Below are 23,126 nucleotides of genomic sequence, written 5' to 3'. Positions count from 1 at the left end.
TAATTACTATATTCATGATGTGAAAGACTTCCTAGCAAAAATCATTTCAGACTCCCCTAAAATAAACAATGTTCAAATACAAGCGCTAATGTACGCTGACGATTTGCTTCTTATTTCAAGAACCCAAGTTGGCCTACAACGCTTACTTAATGCTTTTCAAGAGTATGTAAAGGTCAATGAATTATCAATTAACTCCTCCAAAACACAAATTGTACAATACTCACCCAGAAGACAAGGGCCTCTCTCTTTTGTTTGGACCATCGGCTGCATTCCAATTCAAGTAGTACCAAGCTACTGCTATCTGGGAACGGTTTTTGATGGCAAGTGGAAAGGGCAAGGACAGCTGGAACGGATAGAGACCAAGATAACATCAGCCATATCTCAGGCACGTATCATCATGCATAAATTTGGCACATTTTTGATCTTGCCGGTTTGGCACTTCTGGACCAAACAAATTGTCCCAATATTGTTATACGGGCTTGAGTCATTGCAAACTGAGTCCCTATTTAAATTTAACCAATGGGAAGCTAAATTCTGGCGCTCTGTGCTCCATCTGCCCCAAAGTACACTTATTGCATAGCTAAGATATGAGCTTGGGTTACTTTCTCTCCAAGCCCATTACAGCTTGCGCTTGTGTGCCTTATTTAGGAAATGTTTGCTGTCATCAAAGGAGAAGGTACTACTAAAAAAACTTTCACTCCATCTGTTTTCTGCCAAACATGTTTTTGTAAGCAATTGGTTAGATACAACTTATCACATCCTGGCTAAAGCTGACATAACGATTGATCTGTTATTGAACAATCCGGACAAAGCAAAATTTAAGATACATCAATTGGATTGGATCAACACCTGTGAGCAGTGTTTTACCTTCTGTGATGGCGACTCGATGCGTTTTCCACCAAAAAGGGCAGGTATCTTACCCCCTTATCTGATACGGGGTCCCACTCCAAAATATCGTAGTGACATTTTACGACCGCCTCAACTTGTGGATCACAAACGCCATAAAAACAAGACGACGCATTGTGAGTCTAGACCAAAATTTCTAATTTCTGTCGTTTTTGTAAAATCGCCACCATCCCTGAAACGCTCACTCATCTGATTACTGAGTGTACAATACTTAGGTCTAAGCGTGAAATTGTTTTCTCAAGACATTGTGAATATTTGGGGAATTTATCACAAATTGAATGTTGGGCGGCAGTGCTGGGCAGTCATAATATGGCAATACAGATTGAAGCAGTCAATTTTTTGCACAGCCTAAATTTGGAGGCAGACGAAACTGAAACTGAAAACAGGGAAAGTGTAACTGAAAAAAACGATTAGAGTGCTATTTTCTGCTAATGATTGCTTTCTGTTGTTCTTTCTTTACCGTTTTCTTTCTTCTTTTTTTATTATTGTTTTTAGCTTATTTTTTCTTTTTAATGATATATTTGATTTGGTATTGTATAAGATATGAGTGCTACTTTCTTGCCCTGGTTAACAATAAATTTTGGGAAATCTATTATACTTTGTGCAAATAATTAATTACTGCTCGATTATTCTGTTAGTTTGATAATAACGAATGAATGAGTCAATTGGAATGAATTTGTATTGTAATCAATTTTTAACATAAGCTTGTAATTGCTTTGTGAATGTTCTCTTTGTATTTCAATTTGTTTTAAATGAAATTTTGAAAGGTTGATTAAATTCAGCCAAATCAAATAAAAAAATAATAAATAAAATAATTAATTGTTCACAATAGCAGCTAACTGGACATTTGCATTACAACCCAAAATTTTGTTCAATTAACGGGACAACTGCCCTATCGCCTAAGATGGGGCCCATCACACCGGGATACAATACTAAATAGAGGTAGGCTTTAAAAGGCACACACCCTAGGAAAGCCGACATTTAGTCAGTGGGAATGGAGTTAAATTATGCAGGATACACAGTAGCCCATCTCCTGAGCCAGACAGGTTTGTGCCATCTATAGCTCACCTCAATCCAGTAACAGGCTAAACAATTCCTACTGACGTTAGTGCCAACAAATGCCCCAAATGGTACCAATGTACTCTACAACTAGCCTGTTTTGTTGCAAATAATACAGCCGCAGCTGGACCGTGGCTCTTGTTGACCAGTACCTAGGGACCCTCAGGTGGGATTGGGTGAGTATCCTACGAGCTGCTAAGCCAAATGTTGCCCAAAAAAAAGGGCTGATTGGCAGGCGGATTCATAATGCCATCTCTAATTATATCACTAAATATGCATGATGAAATCATTGTTTATGCGCTTACACAGGGTGAGACACAAACAGTCCTACGATGAGTGGTGGCTTGGCCGGTGGCCCTTGTAGATGCTGCCTTTTTACTTCTACTGCCCCTGCAAATACCCTTTGGGTTAGATGCCCATTCTAGCGGGGCAGTGGGGAGAATGACATCCACATTTCCTTGGCAGTTTTCCTAAGTTTTGTGGCCAAAGTGAGGGAATATTTGTGGGCCTTCCTAGTAGTCAAAAGGGTCTACTCTATAAATAGGAGGGTGTGGGGGTCCTAATGATATAATGTTATTTGCTGAAGGCTTCATTAAAGGGTGGGATTTTCTTCAGTTTACAGAATTGATGTTGCATTGGTTGCTACTGAGTTTTTTGTTGTTTCTCCAATTTTCAATCAATCCTGATAATGCACAAATATTGAATGAGGCACTGTTGTATGAATGCTACCTTTGGCCTTTACCTATTTTTTCCAAATCTGCGTACAAGGGCCACACTACTAGCATGCTTACCCTTCTGTTTTCTATACAGTGACCAGTTTCTCTCTTATTAGTTCTTAGCAGGTAGAAGGCTGATGGAGAGCAAAGTGGAAGTGAAGCGACCTGAAAAATGCCCTGTGAAACAAGAACCACTGGAGACCTGGCCAGATGAAACCATATTCAGCGTGCCACTGGGTACGGAGGGGGAAGAAAACGAAGAATGTGGGGAAAATTCAAAATGGAGTCAGGGATTTCCGGCAGCGAACAGGCAGGGAAAACCTAGTGGAATCCACTTCCAATGTCATGACTGTGGAAGACGTTTCAAGAAGGAATTCCTATTCAAGATGCACAGGTGCCTCCACACTATCAAAAAGCCATATCCCTGCTCTGACTGTGGGAAGAGATTTACCCTACGGGCGTACCTCATTGTACACCGGAGGATCCACTGTGCAGAGAGTCCTTGCTCTAACGTGATGTGTGACAGACACCTCAGCTGTCGGTCAGGTCTTGGTGCACACCAGAGTGTCCATTCAGTGGAGCAGCTTTACCCTTGCCTGAAATGTGGGAAAAACTTTAATAAGGAACGGCTTCTGAAACGACACATGACAGCCCACACAAAAGAGAAACAGTTCCTCTGCCTAGTGTGTGGGAAGAACTTTGGGCGTCGCTCGTCATTAAATTTACATCAGAGGGTCCACTCGGGTGAGCGTCCATACTCCTGTGTAGAGTGCGGCAAAACCTTCAGCTGGCTCTCCTCTCTAAGTGTGCATCAGAAGGCCCACTCTGGGAGCCGCTCCTATCCCTGTTCAGAGTGTGGGAAGCGATTCCATCAAGAATCCCATTTTAAACAGCACATGATCACGCACACAAAGGAGAAACCCTTCATTTGCCATGTGTGTGGTAAGAGCTTTAGCCGGGGCTGGTCTCTCACTGTGCACCAAAGTATCCACTCTGGGGAGCGTCGCTTCCATTGCCTGGCGTGCGGCAGAAAATTCAGGCAAAACTCTCACCTAAAAAGGCACGAGGGAAGGATTCATGGTGGGGGAGCCCCGCCTCCACGTGCAGAGTTCTGGAAAACATGTGATGGAGACTCAGATTTTCAGAAGCATCAAGAGGCTCATCTTGAAAAGAGACAACCTCGATGCATCCACAGTAAGAAAAGAGCCAAGCAGGGATCAGAATCTGAGAGCAGTCCGATGGCTCTCAGAGAACAGCAACCTTTCCCATCTGTCAAATGTGGGAATAATATCAATACCCTTTACTCATCTGCATGCCAGAGGACCTGCCTTTCTGGACAGTCTGGTGCATGTTCTAAGCATGAGTTGATGCTGCGACTAACGTCTAGAATTGCCAGCTACCTGACGATGCACAAGGATGAAAGGTTATGCTGTGGGGACCTTAGCGACCCCGGTGGAAAGAAGGTAATTGGCATGCATCGAGCGTGGCAAGAAACCCCAACAGCAATTCCCACTCAGGAGTCACCCAAACTTTTACACCGTGGAGAAACCACTACTGCACCTCTCATGCAGGAAAGTTCAAAGTTGCAAGCCGTCCATCATGTACCTTGGGAATATGCACACAGGCGAGGGGTTACTCAGGCATGCAAAGTGGCAGAAAAGGAAGCAGGAAGAAGTCCCACCGCCACAAGTTCAGGAAAGCCCATGCATGAGTATTCATGTCCTTCTGTGCAATTCCACAGTGCAAAAGAAACAGCAAAGCAGGCGCTCTCACCTGTTTAATCAACCAGTTTGTGGTTTCTTTTCTTGGTTTGACTTTTGCTCACATGAACTAGTCCTACAGCAATTAGAACAAAGTAGTGTTTTTAAAAATACAAATAAACAGTATTCTATTTTTAAATATGCCTTGTATAAATTTGGAACTAAAATGCTTATTGCATAACACATTCTACTTCAAAATGTAATTCTACTAACAATCTGCTGATGTAGTGTTTTTTTCTTGGCTAATTCAAAATCTGTTTATTTCTTTGTGTTTTTGGATCTGTTTGACATTATACTGATGAGTTCACAATGTATATGCATACTTGCAGAATGAAGCATAATCGCATAAAGCCAGTGCAAAAGACAGCAACATGCTGCACAATTGTGCACTGATCACATAAAATAACCTACTGTACGCTCTCTGGAACATCAGCTCAACTAAAAGGCTTGCCTTGGAGGATTCAAGAATCCTGGTGGGATGCAAATAGGTACTTTGGCAATATCAACAAGGAACATGGACCTTAAAGGCACTTTTTACTTGTTGGGTGCAGGGAGAAGGCCCAGGAGGTGACAGAGGTGTGATCTCTCTTACTGACTCTGGTGAGGCTATGAGCAACCCCATACTGAATCCTATGCAGGCCTTCCAGAAACCCAGCTTATACTTATGTTCTGGCTGATTCCATAGTCACATTTCAAAACACTTATCCTTTTTGCTCTAGACCTCACCACTGGGAAGTTATGCATCCAATAATGCCATTAGAATTGTCAGCTGTATTTCTGTTGAACTTTGCAAATGAATACCTCATGTTAATGCTTGCTTTCAGTTAATGATTAATATGAGTAGTTGACAGTTCCATTTGTGAAGCCTCTCATTAGCTCACAGATGGTGAACGTTATGGGCAGGCAGAGTTCAGGGTCGAAATTGTAAGTCATTGATTTCCTTTGAAGCTTCAGTTGCAAAATCCAGAGCTGCCTACCACTTGACTGACCCAGACGTTTTATCAGCTTGGATGACCACTTTGGGATGTACTGGAATATATTTAAATGTACTTGTACAAATATGTCTCTTACAGTGAGCCCAAGTGGGTGGGTGCAGCCCATTAATCAGAGGCCTTATGCATGGGATTAGTGCTGCACCAAAGTATTTCTTTTCTGAAAGATAAAGAGGTCTGTTGTGTTTCTCCAAATGGCCAAGCTAATCTCCTGAGGTCATGGACATCCCCCTTTTTGATGCTTTCCACAGGAGTTGAACCAAAGTTTAGCTTGTATTAGACTCACTGACAAACCAGCAAAAACAGGTTTGGCAAAGCCCAACATTGGGATACTGTTATTTGCCATCTAATACGCCTAATTCCTAATATGTTGAATACACCCATTTTTTTCTGGTGTGATTTGACATGTGGGTCTTCATTTTATAATTACATCAAAGCAATTTCTCTACCACACTTTGCTCAGAAAATCACAGTGCACTAGGCACTTGTACCACTGTCAGGGGAAGAACACGTTTTACCCTACACATTATTTCACATTCTTTGAATGAAATACTTTACAGAATAAAAACAAACATTATCAATTCTGAAACACATTGGTAGCAAGAAAATGATGAATTGAGGAAAAAGGCATTTTTTTCCATGCAGAAAAATGAAGCTGTGCGCCATATTAAACACATGGCATGTCAGGTTCTGAAATTAAGGTGAAATGCTTTTCTTGTGTGGTTTTTAAAATAACCAGAGTGAAACAAGCTGGGTTTTCTATATATAGTTGTCAACATTTCACACCTTATATGTAGAAACAAGTATCGGTTCTGTTGGATTGCTAGCTGGTTTTCACAAATGCAAATTCAATAACGGGTCTACTAAAAAGTAGTTTTCAGCATTTCCTCTGTTAATTGAAAATTTTAAAGTATCTATATGCGCACACCAATGTAAGATATAGTAACAATTGTCTCAGGTAAAGTAAAGTACAAAATCAGTTCGGGTGCAGGGGAGGAATACAGACTCTGAAACACTGTCTAAAATCATACAGTAAAGAGAAAGTGTCTAACACTTGAGACACTCCCGTGCCCTGCACACCACATAAACTGAATAAGACAGTCAAAGTGTGTGTAACAAGTATTACATGTTTACCTGTATTTTTCTCAAATATAGCATGGTCACAAAGTGATGATGATACAATACAATTTCATTGAAGTATAAATAAAATAAGTGGAAAATGCACAACACAATGTAACCTCTACAACTCTCGGGGTGAAGCTTGATTGTGCAGTTATTTGAGGCTCAACGCGTTTTGCGGTGTGGTCCCCTTCTTCATTCTGTAATGATATATACAGAATGAAGATATATATAAAGAATTCTGTAAAGATATATACAAGAAAAATCAATCAGGGTTCTATTTACTGTTAGGGTTAACACAGTTTAACAAAAGGTGACAGTGGTATATGTACAACATTGCTACACTAGACAGGTATCTAGACAGAGTAAATGACTGTGCTGATTGAAAGACCTTCAAACATTGAACGTAACAAATTATGTTTGTGCCTCAGAGATATATGCACATGATTGCTGCATTACTCTTGTCAGTGAAAAAGGACTGTAATACTTAAAACACCTTCAATCCGCAGTAAGCAACACTGGCACGAATACGCTACACATCGGCTCCCCGGAGTGTATACCTTTTTTCGGTAGGTAAACCTAAAGGACATGAGTAGATGGAAATGGGACTTTCCCTCCCTGAATGTGGTTGATATGTAGGAAGCAAGGTGTTTGCCTCACTCGTATTTAACTAACTCAACTAAACCGAACTCGTACCCGGAAGAGAGTTCTTACGTTTAACTAACATTAGAAATGTCATCATCCCGACTCAGATATTGTGCCTTAGAATTCTAGTAACTTGGAGATCAGTTCTCCATATTGTCTACTTATTAGGGTTCCATGTAATAATGTTGCCACAAAAATTTTTGTGGCGACATTATTGCATGGAACATGCGGGGGACACCCCCGCAACCCCTAAAACTCTCCAACCCTTGGACGTTGTCCTGACTTCCACCGAAAACCCATTATCTAATTTGGCTGTACATTCACATCTGTAGGTGAGTGTGCCCGATCTACACCCGTCAGTACTGGACTCTTTTTTATATTTATGTCCCTAATAATGGAATCCTAGCGTTTCATCATAGGCATGCTTAAACCCGTCTGAAACTCCTGAAAGGTATTGAACCATACACTGGAGGGAGCGCCCCGGGGAAGCGCCCCTGATGAGCACACATTGCTAAGACAGCCATTCTGCAGGTCATCACGACATGTACAGCGAACAGTCTGTTATCTTGTAAGGTCAGATAGCTAGAATGTACAAGCATGAAATCACTGATGAATGTATGTATGTTTTCACAGAAAACCCTATACATAGCAGGGGGCTGTAAACTATCTATGCCATCGCACTCGCAGCAGAACTCATGTAAACGGGGGGTGCATAAAAGGACGTGATTTGCTTTCTGTAGATTGCTCACTACTGCACAGCTATTGTTGTGTAAGAAACTGGGTCCGCTTGAAACTAATAAACTCTGTTTATACTCATCTCCATGTCTGCTGGTCTTATCTTGTTTACAGTACAGTTACCATATTTTGGTTTTACATGCCCAGTACTATAACTATGACACACAGTGCAATTGAAAATAAACACATTCAGTAGTTCTTGCAGATTGGGGACAAGCCAGTCCTCCTGTAAATCTGCAACAATATTTTGTTTGGAATCATGAGAAGCATGGTGAAACTGCTCAAATGCAACAACCATCAACTCATATGGCATTACCACCTTCCCTGTTATACCTTGCCTCCAAACTAAATCTGTTGGGGATTTTGAACACCCTGTCTTTTGCCGCAACAGTTTCTCATCTTGTGGTGCCTGTCACAGTTACTCAATTACTTCACTGGTTGGTAAAGACGTATATGGTAGTGGTAACTGCACTTGCATGTTTACAACCTCAGGATATTCCGCTAGGCTCAGGTCTGGGGAGGTATTCTGCATTATTGGCCGCTGCGCCCACTGCAGCATTTCCAAGAGAGATTTTGTCTGTGTTATTAGTGTGGGCGGCGCACCTCACATCGCCACTGCTACTAACGTAGAACGGGATACATCATATATGAGCCTGTTTGGCAAGGTGGCATGTTGCACTGGGTACTCATCTGCTCTTCTGAATCTCATCCTTTTCCATTGGGCCGAGCCAGAATGTACTGTAGTAATGACATGTGCCGAATCAGAATAAATCGTTACTCTGCACCCCTGAGATGCTTCAAGTGCAATCAATTCAGCTGTGTGGGCCGAATAATGCATGGGCATCCTTTTCTGCACTAGTGTTTCATTCTCTCCATTTACTAGGCGCACAGCAGCTGCACCCGTATGCCTTCTCCTTGTTCCTTGGCCAATTGTTGCCGAACCATCAATAAAAAAACACTTTTCCCTCGACCCGGGCATACTCACATGCTTTTGGGGCGTCATCGTCTGGTCCCTCACAGGTAGCACAGTTATGTACTTCGTCATTTTTACACACAGGTTCAATCAGAAACGTTACCGGTTTCACAGTTTTACATTGTATCATATGAATATTGAGGATAGGGAAAAACTTTACAGAAGGGAATTTCTTCTGTTCTTGAATACAGTAGCAATTTGTTGAAAGAGAAGATAGACTTCTTTCGACTTACACGCAAGAGGCGTTTGAAACTTTTCTTTGCAACTACGGATTGGTCAGAATCCACGGTAACACAGTAGTCAGAGATGTTTACGAAAAGTGTTTTTTTTTCTCCAATTCAAAACAAGGTACTAGAAGTATTTCAGAAAAAGGTTGTAACTGAAATGGGTAAACTATCATTCAGGAAGAGGAAAACAGGTAATTTCACTAAATATGAACAAGAAGCACTAATTCGACTGTGCAATAATCCAGAGATTATTTTGAAACCAGGAAATAAGGGAGGAGCATTGGTGATTATGAACCGAGTGAAATATAGAACCAAAGTCGAATCTTTCATGAAAGAGAGCTGGGTGTCATCCGTATAACACTCACAATTGGAGAAGAATGTAGCGTTGCAGTGGGCAAGAGGTGCCAGGTAGTGGTTGAAAAGCCTGGGAGAAAGGTTAGACCCCTGGGGAACACCACTGGTAGAGAGAGAGATAGAAGAGAGGAAACACACAGTTGGACCTGGGAGGATCAGTCAGTGAGAAAGGAGGTCAACCAGTACCGGGTCTGACCAGTGATACCCAGGTTGTCACTGAGGCAATTGAGCAGGAATGCATGGTTGACTGTGTCAAAAGCAGAGAAGAGATCGAGGAGAATGAGGACAGAAGAAAGATTAGAGTCAAAATTCGAGGCAGCTCTTCGCAGGTGTTCAGGAGAGCAGTGTCTGCGCTTCTGGCAGCTCTGAAGCCAGATTGGTGGTTGTGGAAACAACCAACAGATTCAGTATGCAGATTAAGCTGGGAGATGGCCAGTTGTCCCAGGAGTTTTCCCAGGAAAGGAGTGACGGAAATCGGGTGATAGTTAGCCAGAGAGGAAGGATCGGCAGAGGGCATCTTTAGAAGGAGGTGCACAAGGGAGTGTTTGAGGGGGAGGGGAAGGTTTCAGTGGCAAAAGAGTGATTGCAGAAATCAGCCAAGGCTGGAGCAAGGGTGTTGATGTGGTCCTTGATAGTTCTGGGTGAGCAGGGGAGGACCTGCTTTGATGAGACTTTCATAGATTGAACTTGCCTCGAAACAGGGGAAATGTAGAGAAACGGCCAAAGAAGGACCAAGGGTGGTAGAGGTGGAGGAAGAGGATGTAGAGGAAGAGAGAGTGGACAGGATGTCCTGAGTTTTAGTGGTGAAATGAGAAGCAAAGGCCATGCAGAGGGCCTGGGAGGGAACAGGAGAGGTAGAAACTGCAACAGGATTGGGCAGCTCCTTGCAGATTCTGAAAAGTTTGGCCAGTTGTTAGATGCTGCAGAGACACAGGCTTGGATGTAGGCTCTCTTCTTAGAGAGGACAGAGAGTCTGTACTGCCTTTGGAGCTGGCGGCAGGCCAATTTGTCAGAGGGTGTGCCTGATGCCCTCCACTTCCTCTCAGCCGCCCTACACTTGCGTTTTAGGGTGGCGAGGTCGGAATCGTACCAAGAGTTGCACTTGGATGTGGGCTTCAAATGGATCCTCATGACAGGGGCAAGAAAGTCCAGAGTGTTCGAGAGATGAAGGTAAGAGAGGGCTGTGTCAGAGTGTGAGTCAGCCAAAGGCGTAGGAGGAGTGGAGAAAGTAGCGACAAAAGACTCAACTGACACACGCTTCATGGGTCGGATGACTGAAAAGGTAGGTGGCAGTGCCAGGGTTTGCTTGACCTGAGGGGTAGAGAGAGAAAGGTGAGAGGAAAGCAGTCGCTCCAAGAGAGAGGAGTGGTGAGAGGGTTAGAGAGGGGGACGTCTGAGGAGATCAGAACATCCAGGGGGTGCCCTGCAGAGTAAGTCAGGCCAGGGGGAAGAACAGAGAGAGAGAGTCACAGAGAGTCACAGAGATTGTGAAAGAACCCCGAAGAGGAGCTAGTTTCCTCCAGGTGGATGTTGAGGAGAAGTTGAGAGGTAGAGGCAAGGAGGGAGAAGGAGAGGTCAGCCCATTCAGGGAGGAAGAGGGCGACCTGGCCAGCCGGCCTGTAGCTAGTGGCCACAGTGAGAGAGAGGCCAGGAGAGGTAGAGAGCCTGCAGACCAGGCATTCAAAGGAGGAGTAGTCCTGCGTTGGAATGACAGAAGCAGGGATCCACTTTGGGAAAATCATGGCTACACCCCCGTGGGGACTGTTCAGTCTGGGTTCGGAGAGGATCTTGTAGCCATTGGGAAGGAGAGTGTCAAAATTCATGACAGAGCAAGCTGTGAACCAAGTCTCGGTGAGACCGAGTACATGTAAATCAAGCTCTTCCAGGAGATGTCAGATGTCAGAGGAATGTTTGACAGCGGAGCAAGAGTTGAGAGTAGCGATGTGGAAAAGGTTGCCAACTTTGAAGGACTTCCATGGAGGGGTACAGGCCAGACGTATGCCCTATGGAAATGTTGGAGGTGCCCGAGGATGGGCAGTCAAAGATGAAGAGGAGAGTGCCAGAGAGGTGGCAGAGTAAGAAGGCAATAAGGGTGGCCAAAGAAGCAGCAGAGGGTGCCGGAGAGGTGACAGAGGAAGGAGGTTGCAGAGGAGCCAGAGAGGGGTAAGTAGGGATAGCAGAAGAAAGGAAGTTGATAAGGAGCAGGAACATCTATCAAAAAAGAGAAGATTGGCCTGCGGGCCCAAGACCAAGATGGTGACATTTTAGTAGACATTAATGATGGTCTTAGAGGAGTGGAAACGGTCAAGGAGGGCCTCCCATTGGGTGCTACTATTAATGGGAGAAGAGGGAAAAGGATAGGGGACAGAGGCCATATGGGGGTCCATAGGCCTGGAGAGGGAACGACAAAGAGGATGTCGTGAGGGTCTGTCTGACGGAAAACACTGGTGTAGGTATCAGAGATAGGGAGCCCTGGGTTGGAGACCAGGCTGTCCCTTTTGAGTTTCTTCCTATCAGACTTAGTGAGAAGGATAGGATAGTTGATATGTTTATTGATGATATTTTTGGGGTTTGGAGAGGTACACTTGAAGATCTAAAACAATTTCATGAGTTCATGAATCAGCGGGCATCAAGAATCCAATTTACAACTCAACACAGTATGACCAGAATTCAATTTATAAATGTGGAACTCTACGTAAAATGAGGAAGATTGTAAACCATGATTTGCAATAAATTAACTGACAGGAACAGTCTATTGTTAGCTTCAAGTTTTCATCCTAAAGAAACGATGGAAGCATTCCATATACTCAATTTCTATGGAAGATCAGGAGTTTGTTAACAAATCATCGAATTTACAAATAAAATTCTCAGAAAGAGGTTATGCCACAGAAATGATATTAGCGGCTAAAGGTAAAGCAACATCAACGACAAGGGATGCAGCCTTGAAACCTGGACGAAAACCACAAGCAGAGAAATTGGTATACATAACGACATATTCTCAACAGTCAGAAAATCAAGACGATAATCAAAAACAATTGGGATGTCTTGAAAATAAACTCTACACTTACCCAACTACTTGACGGCCCACCTACCTTTGCATACAGGAAGAGCAAGTCAGTGAAAGATTATTTGATTCGAACTGAAGACAGACAACAAAGAACATCTATCAAAGAAACGCTGACATGTAACAACTGTCAGCATTGTCAAAACATGATAAAAGGCAATTATATTACACTGGCAAACCAATTGAATTATGACATGCGATTCCTCGAATCTTATTTATGGCATTAGATGCCCATGCAGTATGTTTTACATGGGTCTCACTACAAGAAAGGCTAAATTGAGGTGGACAGAACATAAATCTAATCAATTACATTCACCAGCAGCGCACCATTGTAAGACTGCACATCATACTATAGCACAGAAGGGATAGCTATTTTACAACAAGTGAAATGCCCAAGGCGCTGTGGCGACTTGAACACCTTGCTTCATCAAAAAGAAATATTTGGATAGAGCGCTTGGAGGCCTTAAGTCCAAAAGGGAAGAACCTTGAATTTTATTTGACATGTTTTGTGTGAAGGACAGTTACAGATGTAATTTATGAGTAAACATCATGGTGGGCACTTTTCATGTATTGTCCATCTGTTATGATCGTATTACGTTGCATAAAATTGTAAGCAAATATACATCAGCAAAATATGAGGATTTTGATATATACATAATGAGAGAGGCTACTGAGGCTTGAGTGATGTATGGAAATCATGACTGGCTCATTTTGAAGTATCACAATAGATCAATTTAAGATGCAACCCAGAGTGATTATGAGGGCGGTATCATAGTGGTACAGGGAGAGGAATTTGAATGAGCCGTGTGAACTCTGTACAAGTGTTCTTAATGAGAAGGATATCAGCTTGCAATGAAGATAGCGTCTTACTAATGAATAAGAGGAGTTACAATCAGTAATATACTTTATTTTGATATTGATGCTTAGGTTGAAATGCTCAGTATACATTTGTAAACTAGCCATGTTGTTAGCAGTTCTGGATTGCTTACGAGTGTATAATCAGACTGTGATGTTAATACGCCATGTAGAAACAGACTAGATGTACCCCTTGTAAGATGGCCATGGGTGACACACAGAGTTTCACAAGCAATTTCTAAAGTGAAATTGGATGTCAAACGTTGCGCGGCAGTCATATGACATTTCTCATTCATTATATAATGACGGTACAGTGCGGGAGGCTGTTCTTGCATCAGACATATGCAAATAGAGTTAAGGTAAGATGTGGGCCTTACAGCCTCAGTGTGTTTAACAGGAGTGGATTGCTATGCTGTTCAGTCGTAGAATAATAAGAGGGTATATCAGGCAACGTGAACCCCTCTTTCTCTTTGGGACCTTTGCTGACCACACCAACAAAGGACAGAACCGGGAAAACAGTTATGCCCCTGGGGCTGCATACAGTAGCGCTAGAGCAGTTGCATTACCCAGCACACATAACAAGGGGATGTCTTGCAGTAGTTATTTAGAAAGAATGGTTCATCCCTAACTTGAGTAAGCATGTTGCAAATTTTTTTATTAATTATTTGATCTGTCAGAAATGTGTTGCTGGCCACACCCTGAGAATGGCAAGAGGAGCAATACTCGGTCCCATGGGACCATTTCAGCATTTGCATATCGACTATGTGCATATGTCCAACTTTGTAATGGCTATAGGTATATGCTAGTAGTCATATATCCCTTTTCAAGATGGATCACAGCTGGTCCATGCGCACATCCAGATGCCACATGTGCATCAAAGTTCCTCATACGTGAGGTATTTACAAGGTGAGGCTTTTGCAGCACACATCCAGATGCCACATGTGCATCAAAGTTCCTCATACGTGAGGTATTTACAAGGTGAGGCGTGTGCAATGTGTTACATTTTGACAAGAGACTGCATTTCGTAAATCAAATATTTGAGCCCATCACTATTCTCTTGGGTATAAGGCATACATTCTCATTCGCCTATCGCCGCAAGCAAAAAGCGTTTGTGAGCCCCTCAACGGCCTCTTAAAATATCAAATTCCCAAACTAAAAGGAACTTTGAAAACAAATTGGTTACATTGCCTTCCTCTAGTCTTATTTGCCTTACATAATCAACCGGGCTTTGACCATCACCTGACTCCAAATGACCTGGTGACAGGATGCCAAATGCATACTCCTGTTGCTCCTCCCACACAGGCTCATAGTGATGCTGAAAGTGCTGCTGTGGTGTTAGGGAAGGAAATGCATGATTATTTGACAGCTATGACTGAATCTCTTAAATGTATGTCTTGACAGGTGCAGAAGTGGCAGCAGGGCTAAAAAAAAACACAGATGAAAACCATAAAGAAACTGACCCAGAAAAGTTGTTAAAGCCTCTTTTAGTGTATCCTGATGACAAAATGCTGTGCCGAAATTTTATTAAGAAGTGGCACAAGCCACGATTCCAAGGACCTTATGTTGTGGGAGCTGTTGCCCCATCAGCAATCAAGGTTCAGGGACAGCACGTGTGGATCTACCTCGGAGAAGAAGTTCAGCGACCCAAGACAAAATCAATGACAAGAGCCAATCACCAACAAGAAGAATAAGAAAAGCATCAAGTTTTGACATACAAGAACAGTTGGTCCAACATCCTTTAATGCCACTCATCTAAAATTAAAGTGTGGCTCGTTCGAGGTAAAAAAAGAAATACCACATGTTCCACATAACCATCATGTTCTTCTTGGTCTTATTGCTTTTCGTAAAAATGTATCCTTTTCTAGGACTCTGGAACATTTGCCTCACAGTATTGTTATTCATTCTGAAAATGTACATTATTCTAGATTTCGTTTAACTTTTAACAAGGATTTCTGTAAACATTTGCCTTTTAAAAGAAACAAAAGAGATTTCCGCGGAAGGGAAAAATGTGGGTGTTGAATGAAATAAAATACTCCCTTTGAACATGTAGGGGGAATAATGCCCTTAGTTATCTTCAAAAGATAGACACACTGGCTATTATGATCATATTTACATTTTGTGGCCTCTAATTATTTTCGTTGCAGTAAGGAAAACGGTCATTTATAATGTAGCTAAACCAGTAAACATGAGCATAACTACTGCGACAATGACAAATGAAATGGCACCAGGACAATTCCCTGTGGTGAGCACACAGATTAAAATATTAAAAAGAAGTGTGCCAGATGACTCAAGGTACTTCAGCAAATATATTGATAATTCTGCCCCTGTCACCAATAAGCTGTGGTACAAACACATGACCAAAGTGGGGAGAGAGACATCTGATGAGAGCTGTTTTGTATGTTCCCTCATCCCCTAAGCCATGAGTGCCTCCAGAATATGTGTACCCCCAGAAATACCTGCACATAGAGCACACTGTCTGAAACATTTACCACTCTGTACTACAAGAGGGCAGTTACAGTGGAGGTGGGCCACCTTGCGATGGATGACAAAAAGAATGTTCCCTTATGAGGATAGCTGCATAAAGCAAAAGTCCATCATGGATGACACTAAAACAAAAAAATAAGGTGATGAAATAGACACTGGAAGGCCTGAATAAAAGAGAGGTTACAATAATGGAGCATAAGTTGTTACAATGCATCAATGCAGCAGGGAAAGAAAAACCTGGTTGCTGGGAAAGACCCCAGGTACTAATATATGGGGAGGTATTTACCTCAGAAGGTTGGATTGAAGGGATGATGGGTTGTAAGGCACAAGCACTTCTATCTGTGTCAGTAGAGGTTATGCAAAATGCAAACAATATATGCCTCAAGGAATGGACTGAATATTCCAAATTGCTCACGTTGGTGCCAGATGAAGCAGGTTCCCTACCTACAGTACCCATGATGAATGCCACCTTATGCTTCAGAAATATGGGCACAGTAAATGTTGGTCGAAATAAAGTGTACAAACACATTTTTGATGGGTCTGGCATTACAATTGACATAGCTGTATTAATGGACCACCATTGGCCTGTGGTTCAAAAGTCTACATGCAGCACCCTCCAAATTGGGGAGGTCTGTGCTCCCTGGGGTGATAAGGGCACCAGCTTTAGTAGTGCCCCAAAGAGGTGCAGATTGGTGATTTCCCCAGGATAAATGCACACATAAGGCATAAGAGGTCCCTCATGCTTGAACGCACAAAAAGGGATAACTATAACTGGGCAAAGATGGCAAAGGTGTATGACATACCAGATGAGCATAAATTGTTCATTTGGACAAAGATGTTCTTTACTTCCCTCTTTATACCTGGATTGCAGGTAAATACGAATGCTGAATGGTTGCACATAACTGTTGCAGACCATAAATACGACTGTAAAAGGCTTTAATGCCATAAGGGAACAGCTGAGAGCAATAAAGCTCATGACCCTGCAGAACAGATATGTTCTCGATCTGAAAACAGCTATGGAGGGGGGCGTGTGCGCAAACATTGGGCCTTCTTGCTGCACATATATATGCCCACCCACAATGAGGAAAATGGAACCCTCACACAGGCAATAGCTACCTTGGCAGAATGGCAACAAAAATGGTGGAAGAAGTGGAAGACATTGCAGCTGATAGCTGGTTAAACTACCTGTTCTAATGGATATGACCTGGTTAGCTAACATATTCAAAATAGTAGTGGCCATACTGGTACTAGTACTATTAGCTTTCTGTGTTTTAAGAATAGCAATAAGCCAATGAAAAAAGACTGCTAAAAAGGTAATAGGAATGAAAATAGTAATAAACTTAGATGCTCACGTGCATTAGTATACACAAACAGATGACTTTCCCCTTCCAGACAATGGAAAGCCCCATTGCACCTCCCAGGTAAGAGATCATATATCCTCAGGACCCTCACAATTACACCAAGCACTGGGTATATTTTGAGTCCAATGAGGAGAGCTGCTACATGCGCTGGAGTCAGTTGAGCATGTGAGACATGGAGGTAGCTTGAGGGGGTGACTAAAATATGGATACTGTGAGAAGCCTGAGGGTATTCTCCCTCCTAGAGCGCTTGGATTCTCTGCGCTGGTAGCCAGGGAAAGGCCATCGCTATTGGATCCTGACCCTGGGGGCAAAGAAGTGAGGGAGGATCACCTGAGTGGAGGGTCGTTGGACTGGGGTACCCTTGAGCGAGACATGGTATCCCCATTATCCTATTGACAACCAAGCAAATACTTCCCCAACCCGCCTGGGCTGTTATAAGCCAGTTCAGCTTGTTTCTCCACATATGACAATTGACAGTACTGGGACGAAAAAGGGCCAATTACCGGGCATTCTGCAAGGCACTCAAAACATGGCTGTTTGAATAACCTAAGCATTTTTGTCACTAATGCTACTATCTTATATTGCACAAACTACCCATTGTACTCTGCTTTACATGATCTTCATCATGGCACGTTCCTGAACATATGTAACTGGTTTCTGCAACAGTGCCATGTTGCCCCTGAGCTGTTGGCCGCTTTATAAATGAATAAAATAAATAAATAAATAAGCACAATGAAGACTATGCTCTTTTACTACTCTGGTACTGGGAAGAGCAAGATGCCTGCTAGGAGCTGTAAGAGTCAGGTATGTTCTGTTGATTGTGGTCAGGCAGGGCTAATTGGACTTCGACACCTGCAGTGTGTCAAGGGGTTGCAGACGTATAAAAGGAGACCAACCCAACAGCAAAGAGAGCCACTGGAAATCCACTGAACGAGCGGCTGCGTGACCAAATTGTACGAGAACAGCAGGAGAAGCAGCAGGAAGGCTGGCACAAGCATCAGGGAACTATAGGAGTTGAGGCTCACTATAGCAGACTGGAAGTTGTGAAGGGAGCCATGCAGAGAGGCTGTCCCTTTTCCTTGGGTTCAAGATGCTCATTCCCCTGTGTCCCGAGGTCGACACAGGAGTGCCTGAGGGGCAGGGGTTGAACCCCTGAATCAAAAGGCAGAAGTCTGTGTGTTTCACGCTTCTGGGAAAGCTGCAAACGTAACCAGTGAGTTTCTAATGAGCGAGAAAGTCGGTGCGCAAGTGTTTGAACTTTCTAAAGGAATACTTTGTGTCGGAGTGGTCACGTGTTTGAGGAAACACGTTTTTGAAGGTATCTGAATCAAACCCTTGTCACCTATTGAACATTCAGTAATACTTAGTATCAGAGTGGTCATGTGTTGAAGATAAGCACATTTTTGAAAGTCTCCGACTGCTGGGTATTTCGTTTGAAGCCAACTAAAAGAATAATAAACGGCGGGTTGAGGTAAAAGTGTTTTTCAAGTACAACACATGCTTATTGAATGTTGAACTGAATGTATAAATAAGCAAAACTGTTATATATTGAGCTTAAAAGGGAACAGAACTTTAATTTCAAGCAAAAACACTATATGATGAATTCTAAAATGGAACTTTAATGATGAATTTTAAATCCAAGCAAACCCATTATATACTGAACTCTAAAGTGAATGGAACTTTAACATGGAATCAAAGAGAGGCATATTGAATACCAAATAGTTTGAAAACTACCCATAACAGAAAAATATTTTGAAAGCAGAATTAATGGGAACCCTGAAGTTTAATCGAACACGGTCAAGATATTTACACGAAAGCCAACCATACAAAGAGGGCACAACTGTGGTAAAGGGCCTTAAGAAGACAAAGGACATTTTGTGGTATTGGAACTAAATCTTGGAGGAAGGGACCCCTGAGACTTGAAACAGTTACTCCTTGAGGATGGAGTCTCAAGGTGCTTTTGTGTTTTGAACTGTGCTTCTTAGAACTTGAGGAATGGAACCCTGAGTATTGGCTAACACTGTATCATCCTGAACTTAAGGTAACTTTGAGACATTTGTTGGAACTGTTTTATATTTGGGGAAGGGAGCTGAAGAGAAGCTGCGAGCTGGAAGAAGTTCAGAACGTTATGTTGGACACTGTTTCTTTTGGTTGCTGACATCCCTACACATTGTATAGATTAGTTGTGAGGGCAAGTATAGGTTTTGGACACAGACAGATTCTTAAGTTGAACTCTGACTCAGACTTTCCTTAGTTTCATTTCGGTAGGGAAATCATATCTTAGCATATGGCAAATTAGGCCTTTTTACATCCTGACATTTAAGATATAAAGTATTTTATTTTAATTCAGAATCTGTTGTCTGTGTCTTGCTTCATGATGCCTTCACAATACCCAAAGAGCCCTATATAGGGGAGGGTAAAAGGAAGAGCATGGTCAAGGACTCACCCAGAGGGGGGAATGTTGGGAAGCAGAAGAATATTTCATCTATGGATTCTGCCCCTCCCCAGGCACAATACTGCACAGGTGAAAAATTTTACTCACTGAGGCAACCATACCACCCTTATCCCAAGCAAGTGCAACAGGACATAGAGACAATTTGAGCTGGAGGTGACAGAAGCAGTCAAATGAATGTTGTAGCAGTAACAATCTCATGCATTAGACATGAAGCACATATGCACTGCACATGAAGAGCACATACAATAGGCACTAAACGCTTTTACACACAAAGAATATTAACCAAGCACCCACAGACATAAAAAACTCTAACAGAACCAATGTATAAGTTGAAATACAACGAACAATATGCAAATATAGCTCACTAACAAAGAGACAAAGTGTAGTTAGGCAGCCATCTTCTTAAAAATGGAAGCCACAGCATGCTCTTAAATAGACAAAGGCCTCAAGACTTTGAGAGAACTCAAAATGCTGAATCCACAGAAATACAAATCCATGCAGAGCCCAGGCAGTAGCTGGCAATTAGTGCCAAGGTTAGAATAAAATTGGCAGGATAGGCACAGCGGTATGAAGGCATGAGATAGCAGTTCCCATGTTCTGATCTTGATGGTGGTGCAGATTATCGTACCTCCGTCCCCAGGTACCGCACAGGCAGGAGAAATAAACTGCCTGTGCAATCTTTGAGGCCACAGGTGTTGTGAGCCGTCAATCAGGAACCAGGAACACCGGAAGAACCCCAGACCACTGTAAGGCAATGGGTGATTATTAAACAGATGCAGTACTAAAGAAATGCAATGTAAACACTAATTGGAATAGGGCTTACCCCAGTGTAGGACAGCAGTGCCTTGAATGTAGTGGGTAGCAGGAGGTCGAGGGCTGGAAGACCAGGCGTTCCGCACGGCTAGTAGGAGGATAACACCTGGGTCAGATGGCAAAGACCTGAAAGCACAAGTTCCAAGATACAGAATTCAAAGATCCAAAGTTCCAGAGAGATTGATCAAAAGCAATCCAGGGGATAGGCAAAAATCAGGTCCGTAGAGCAGTCCGAGGTCGTAAGGGACAGATGTTCCGAATTCTGTGGAGTAGACAAAGATCGAGTCCGTCGTAAGGCAATCCGAGGTCGTACAGGAAACAGTTCCAAAATCCAAGGAGAAGGCAAAAATCAAGTCCGTTGAACAGTCCGAGGTCGTCGTAAACGTGATTTGAATGGAAAAACAAGAAACGCCAAATATCCTCACGAGATCAGCTGTGAAGCACTGCTTCCGTGTTTTCGGATGCTTTTGAACTCGTTTGAGGTAGTCACGTGATGTGGATCATGGAAGCGTGCAGAGTGAGGATTGTCACGTGATCTTGATCACGTGATGCAGGATGATTGAGGTTGCTGTGGAAGTCTCTCTATGTGTCGCAAGGATGATCGAGAAGACCGGGGACGTTGCCAGTTGTGTGAAAGTCTCCATGGCAACTGACAACAAAATGAAGGACGGAAAACACAATTGCATGCTGGTGTTCTCACTCGTTGGGTAGGATGCTGCCGCCTTGATGTGTGCGCCGTGACTGCCTTTGCAGGTAAGTGTGAGGAGGGATGAGCAGCTGTAATGGGGGACATGACAGAGCCCCCCCCCTAAAGGCCCACGACCCCATGGGCTGGAAGGATTATCCCGATGGAACCTGGCAACCAACCGCAGAGCATGGACGTCCCGGGAAGGAACCCAAGAACGCTCCTCAGGACCGTAACCTAGCCAATCCACCAGATATTGGAGACGACCCCTACAGAGGCGGGAACCCAAAATGGCACTAACCTCAAAAACATCCGGAGCGGACACATAGCCAGGGGCAGGAGATGGAACCAACCGGGAGGGGGCAAGACAAGGTTTGAGCAGAGAGGTGTGAAAAACTGGGTGTATGCGCCATGTGGATGGAATAGAGAGACGTAAAGCCACTGGCTTGAGGATCCTGGTCACCCTGTAGGGGCTGACAAAACGGGGAAGTAATTTGCGGCAACCAGGTAACCGCAAATGACGGGCTGACGACCATACCCGGTCACCCACCTGATAAGCGGGGGCAGCAACCTGTTTTCTGTCGGCTTTTGTCTTCATAGAGGTCTGGGCTTCACGTAAATGGACCATAGTCTGGGCGTGAACCGAGACCAGGTCGCGAGCACAGACATTGGCAGCAGGAGTTGAAGAAGAGGCAAAATTAGGGAGAGGAAGAGAACGAGGATGTTGTCCGTAGAGAGAATAAAAAGGAGAGAAACCTGTGGATGAATGCCAGGAGTTGTTATACGCAAACTCAGCAAAGTGGAGTAGGTTTAACCAGGTGTCCTGATATTGGAGAGTCAGGCACCGCAGATATTGCTCAAGGGCCTGGTTAACCCTCTCCGTTTGACCATCGCTTTCCGGGTGGTATGCTGAGGAAAAGTGGGCATCAATACCAAGGATCTTAGTAAGGGCTTGCCAAAAACGAGAGGTGAACTGTGGGCCTCGGTCGGATACAATGACCTGTGGTAAACCAAAAAGACAGTAGACAGACTTGAAAAATAACCGAGCCAGTGTGGGAGCTGAAGGAATGCCTGAACAGGAAATAAAACGAGCCATCTTGGTGTAGGAATCAACGACCACCCAAACGGTGTCATAACCCTGCCTGCGGGGTAGGTCTGTAATTAGGTCCATGGAAACCGTATGCCAAGGCCGGGGAGCAACAGGCAAAGGCTCTAACAGACCCAACGGGAGATCCCTGCGCATTTTGCACTGCGCTCTTATGGAACAAGTGTTTACATAGTTTTCCACATCGCGCCTCATCGATGGCCACCAACACCAACGCTTCAGTAACTCCAAGGTGCGGTATTGTCTGGGGTGTCCATTGATGGCTGCATCGTGGGACCAAGCGAGTGCCTGATTGCGAGTGTCACTAGTGGGAAGAAACAGTTTTCCCTGTATGAATGGCAACCCTTCCTGGAGAACCAAATCCCATTCTGTTAGAGCGTGTGGATGAAGTGAAACCCATTGTCGGATGGCATTTAACATGGAGGGTGAGGGGGTACACAAACATATGACATGACCTTTGCCTAAGAGTGTGTCTGGGTATAAAGACAAGAAATCTCCCCCAGGAGAACGAGAAAGAGCGTCAGCTTTACTGAGAAGCTCCTGGCCTGTGTTTCACCACAAAATCGTATGCGGCAAAAAACAAGTGCCAGCGTACTTGTCTGCTGTTTGAACATTTAAGGGAGGCCAAGTCTTGCAGATTCTTATGGTCAGTGTACACCACGGTCTGGTGTTTGGCCCCGATAAGGTGATGTCTCCATGTCTGTAATGCATCCTTAATGGCCAACAGCTCTTTTTCGGTTACAGTATAATGACATTCGGGTGGTGTGAACTTCCTTGAACGAAATGCCACGGGATGTAATTGGCCCGTGGTCGAGCAA

The 23,126-nt window shown here is 43.5% G+C and overlaps 1 protein-coding gene across 1 annotated transcript in view; it reads left to right on the top strand.

The window, feature by feature from the left end:
• Window positions 1–4,578, top strand: part of LOC138527977 (zinc finger protein 154-like) — an 89,374-nt gene extending 84,796 nt beyond the window's left edge. The window contains exon 2 of the mRNA XM_069639384.1: window positions 2,798–4,578. Within this exon, the coding sequence (XP_069495485.1) occupies window positions 2,819–4,462 (1,644 nt within the window). The 5' untranslated portion in view covers window positions 2,798–2,818 and the 3' untranslated portion in view covers window positions 4,463–4,578. The remainder of the gene's footprint in view (window positions 1–2,797) is intronic.
• Window positions 4,579–23,126: the final 18,548 nt, after the last annotated feature.

The sequence above is a fragment of the Ambystoma mexicanum genome, chromosome 7q (assembly GCF_040938575.1).
Source record: "Ambystoma mexicanum isolate Mex_15411 chromosome 7q, UKY_AmexF1_1, whole genome shotgun sequence".
NCBI classification, from domain to species: domain Eukaryota; kingdom Metazoa; phylum Chordata; class Amphibia; order Caudata; family Ambystomatidae; genus Ambystoma; species Ambystoma mexicanum.
Note: the sequence above shows the minus strand (reverse complement) of the source record. Positions and strands in the feature narration are given on the sequence as shown.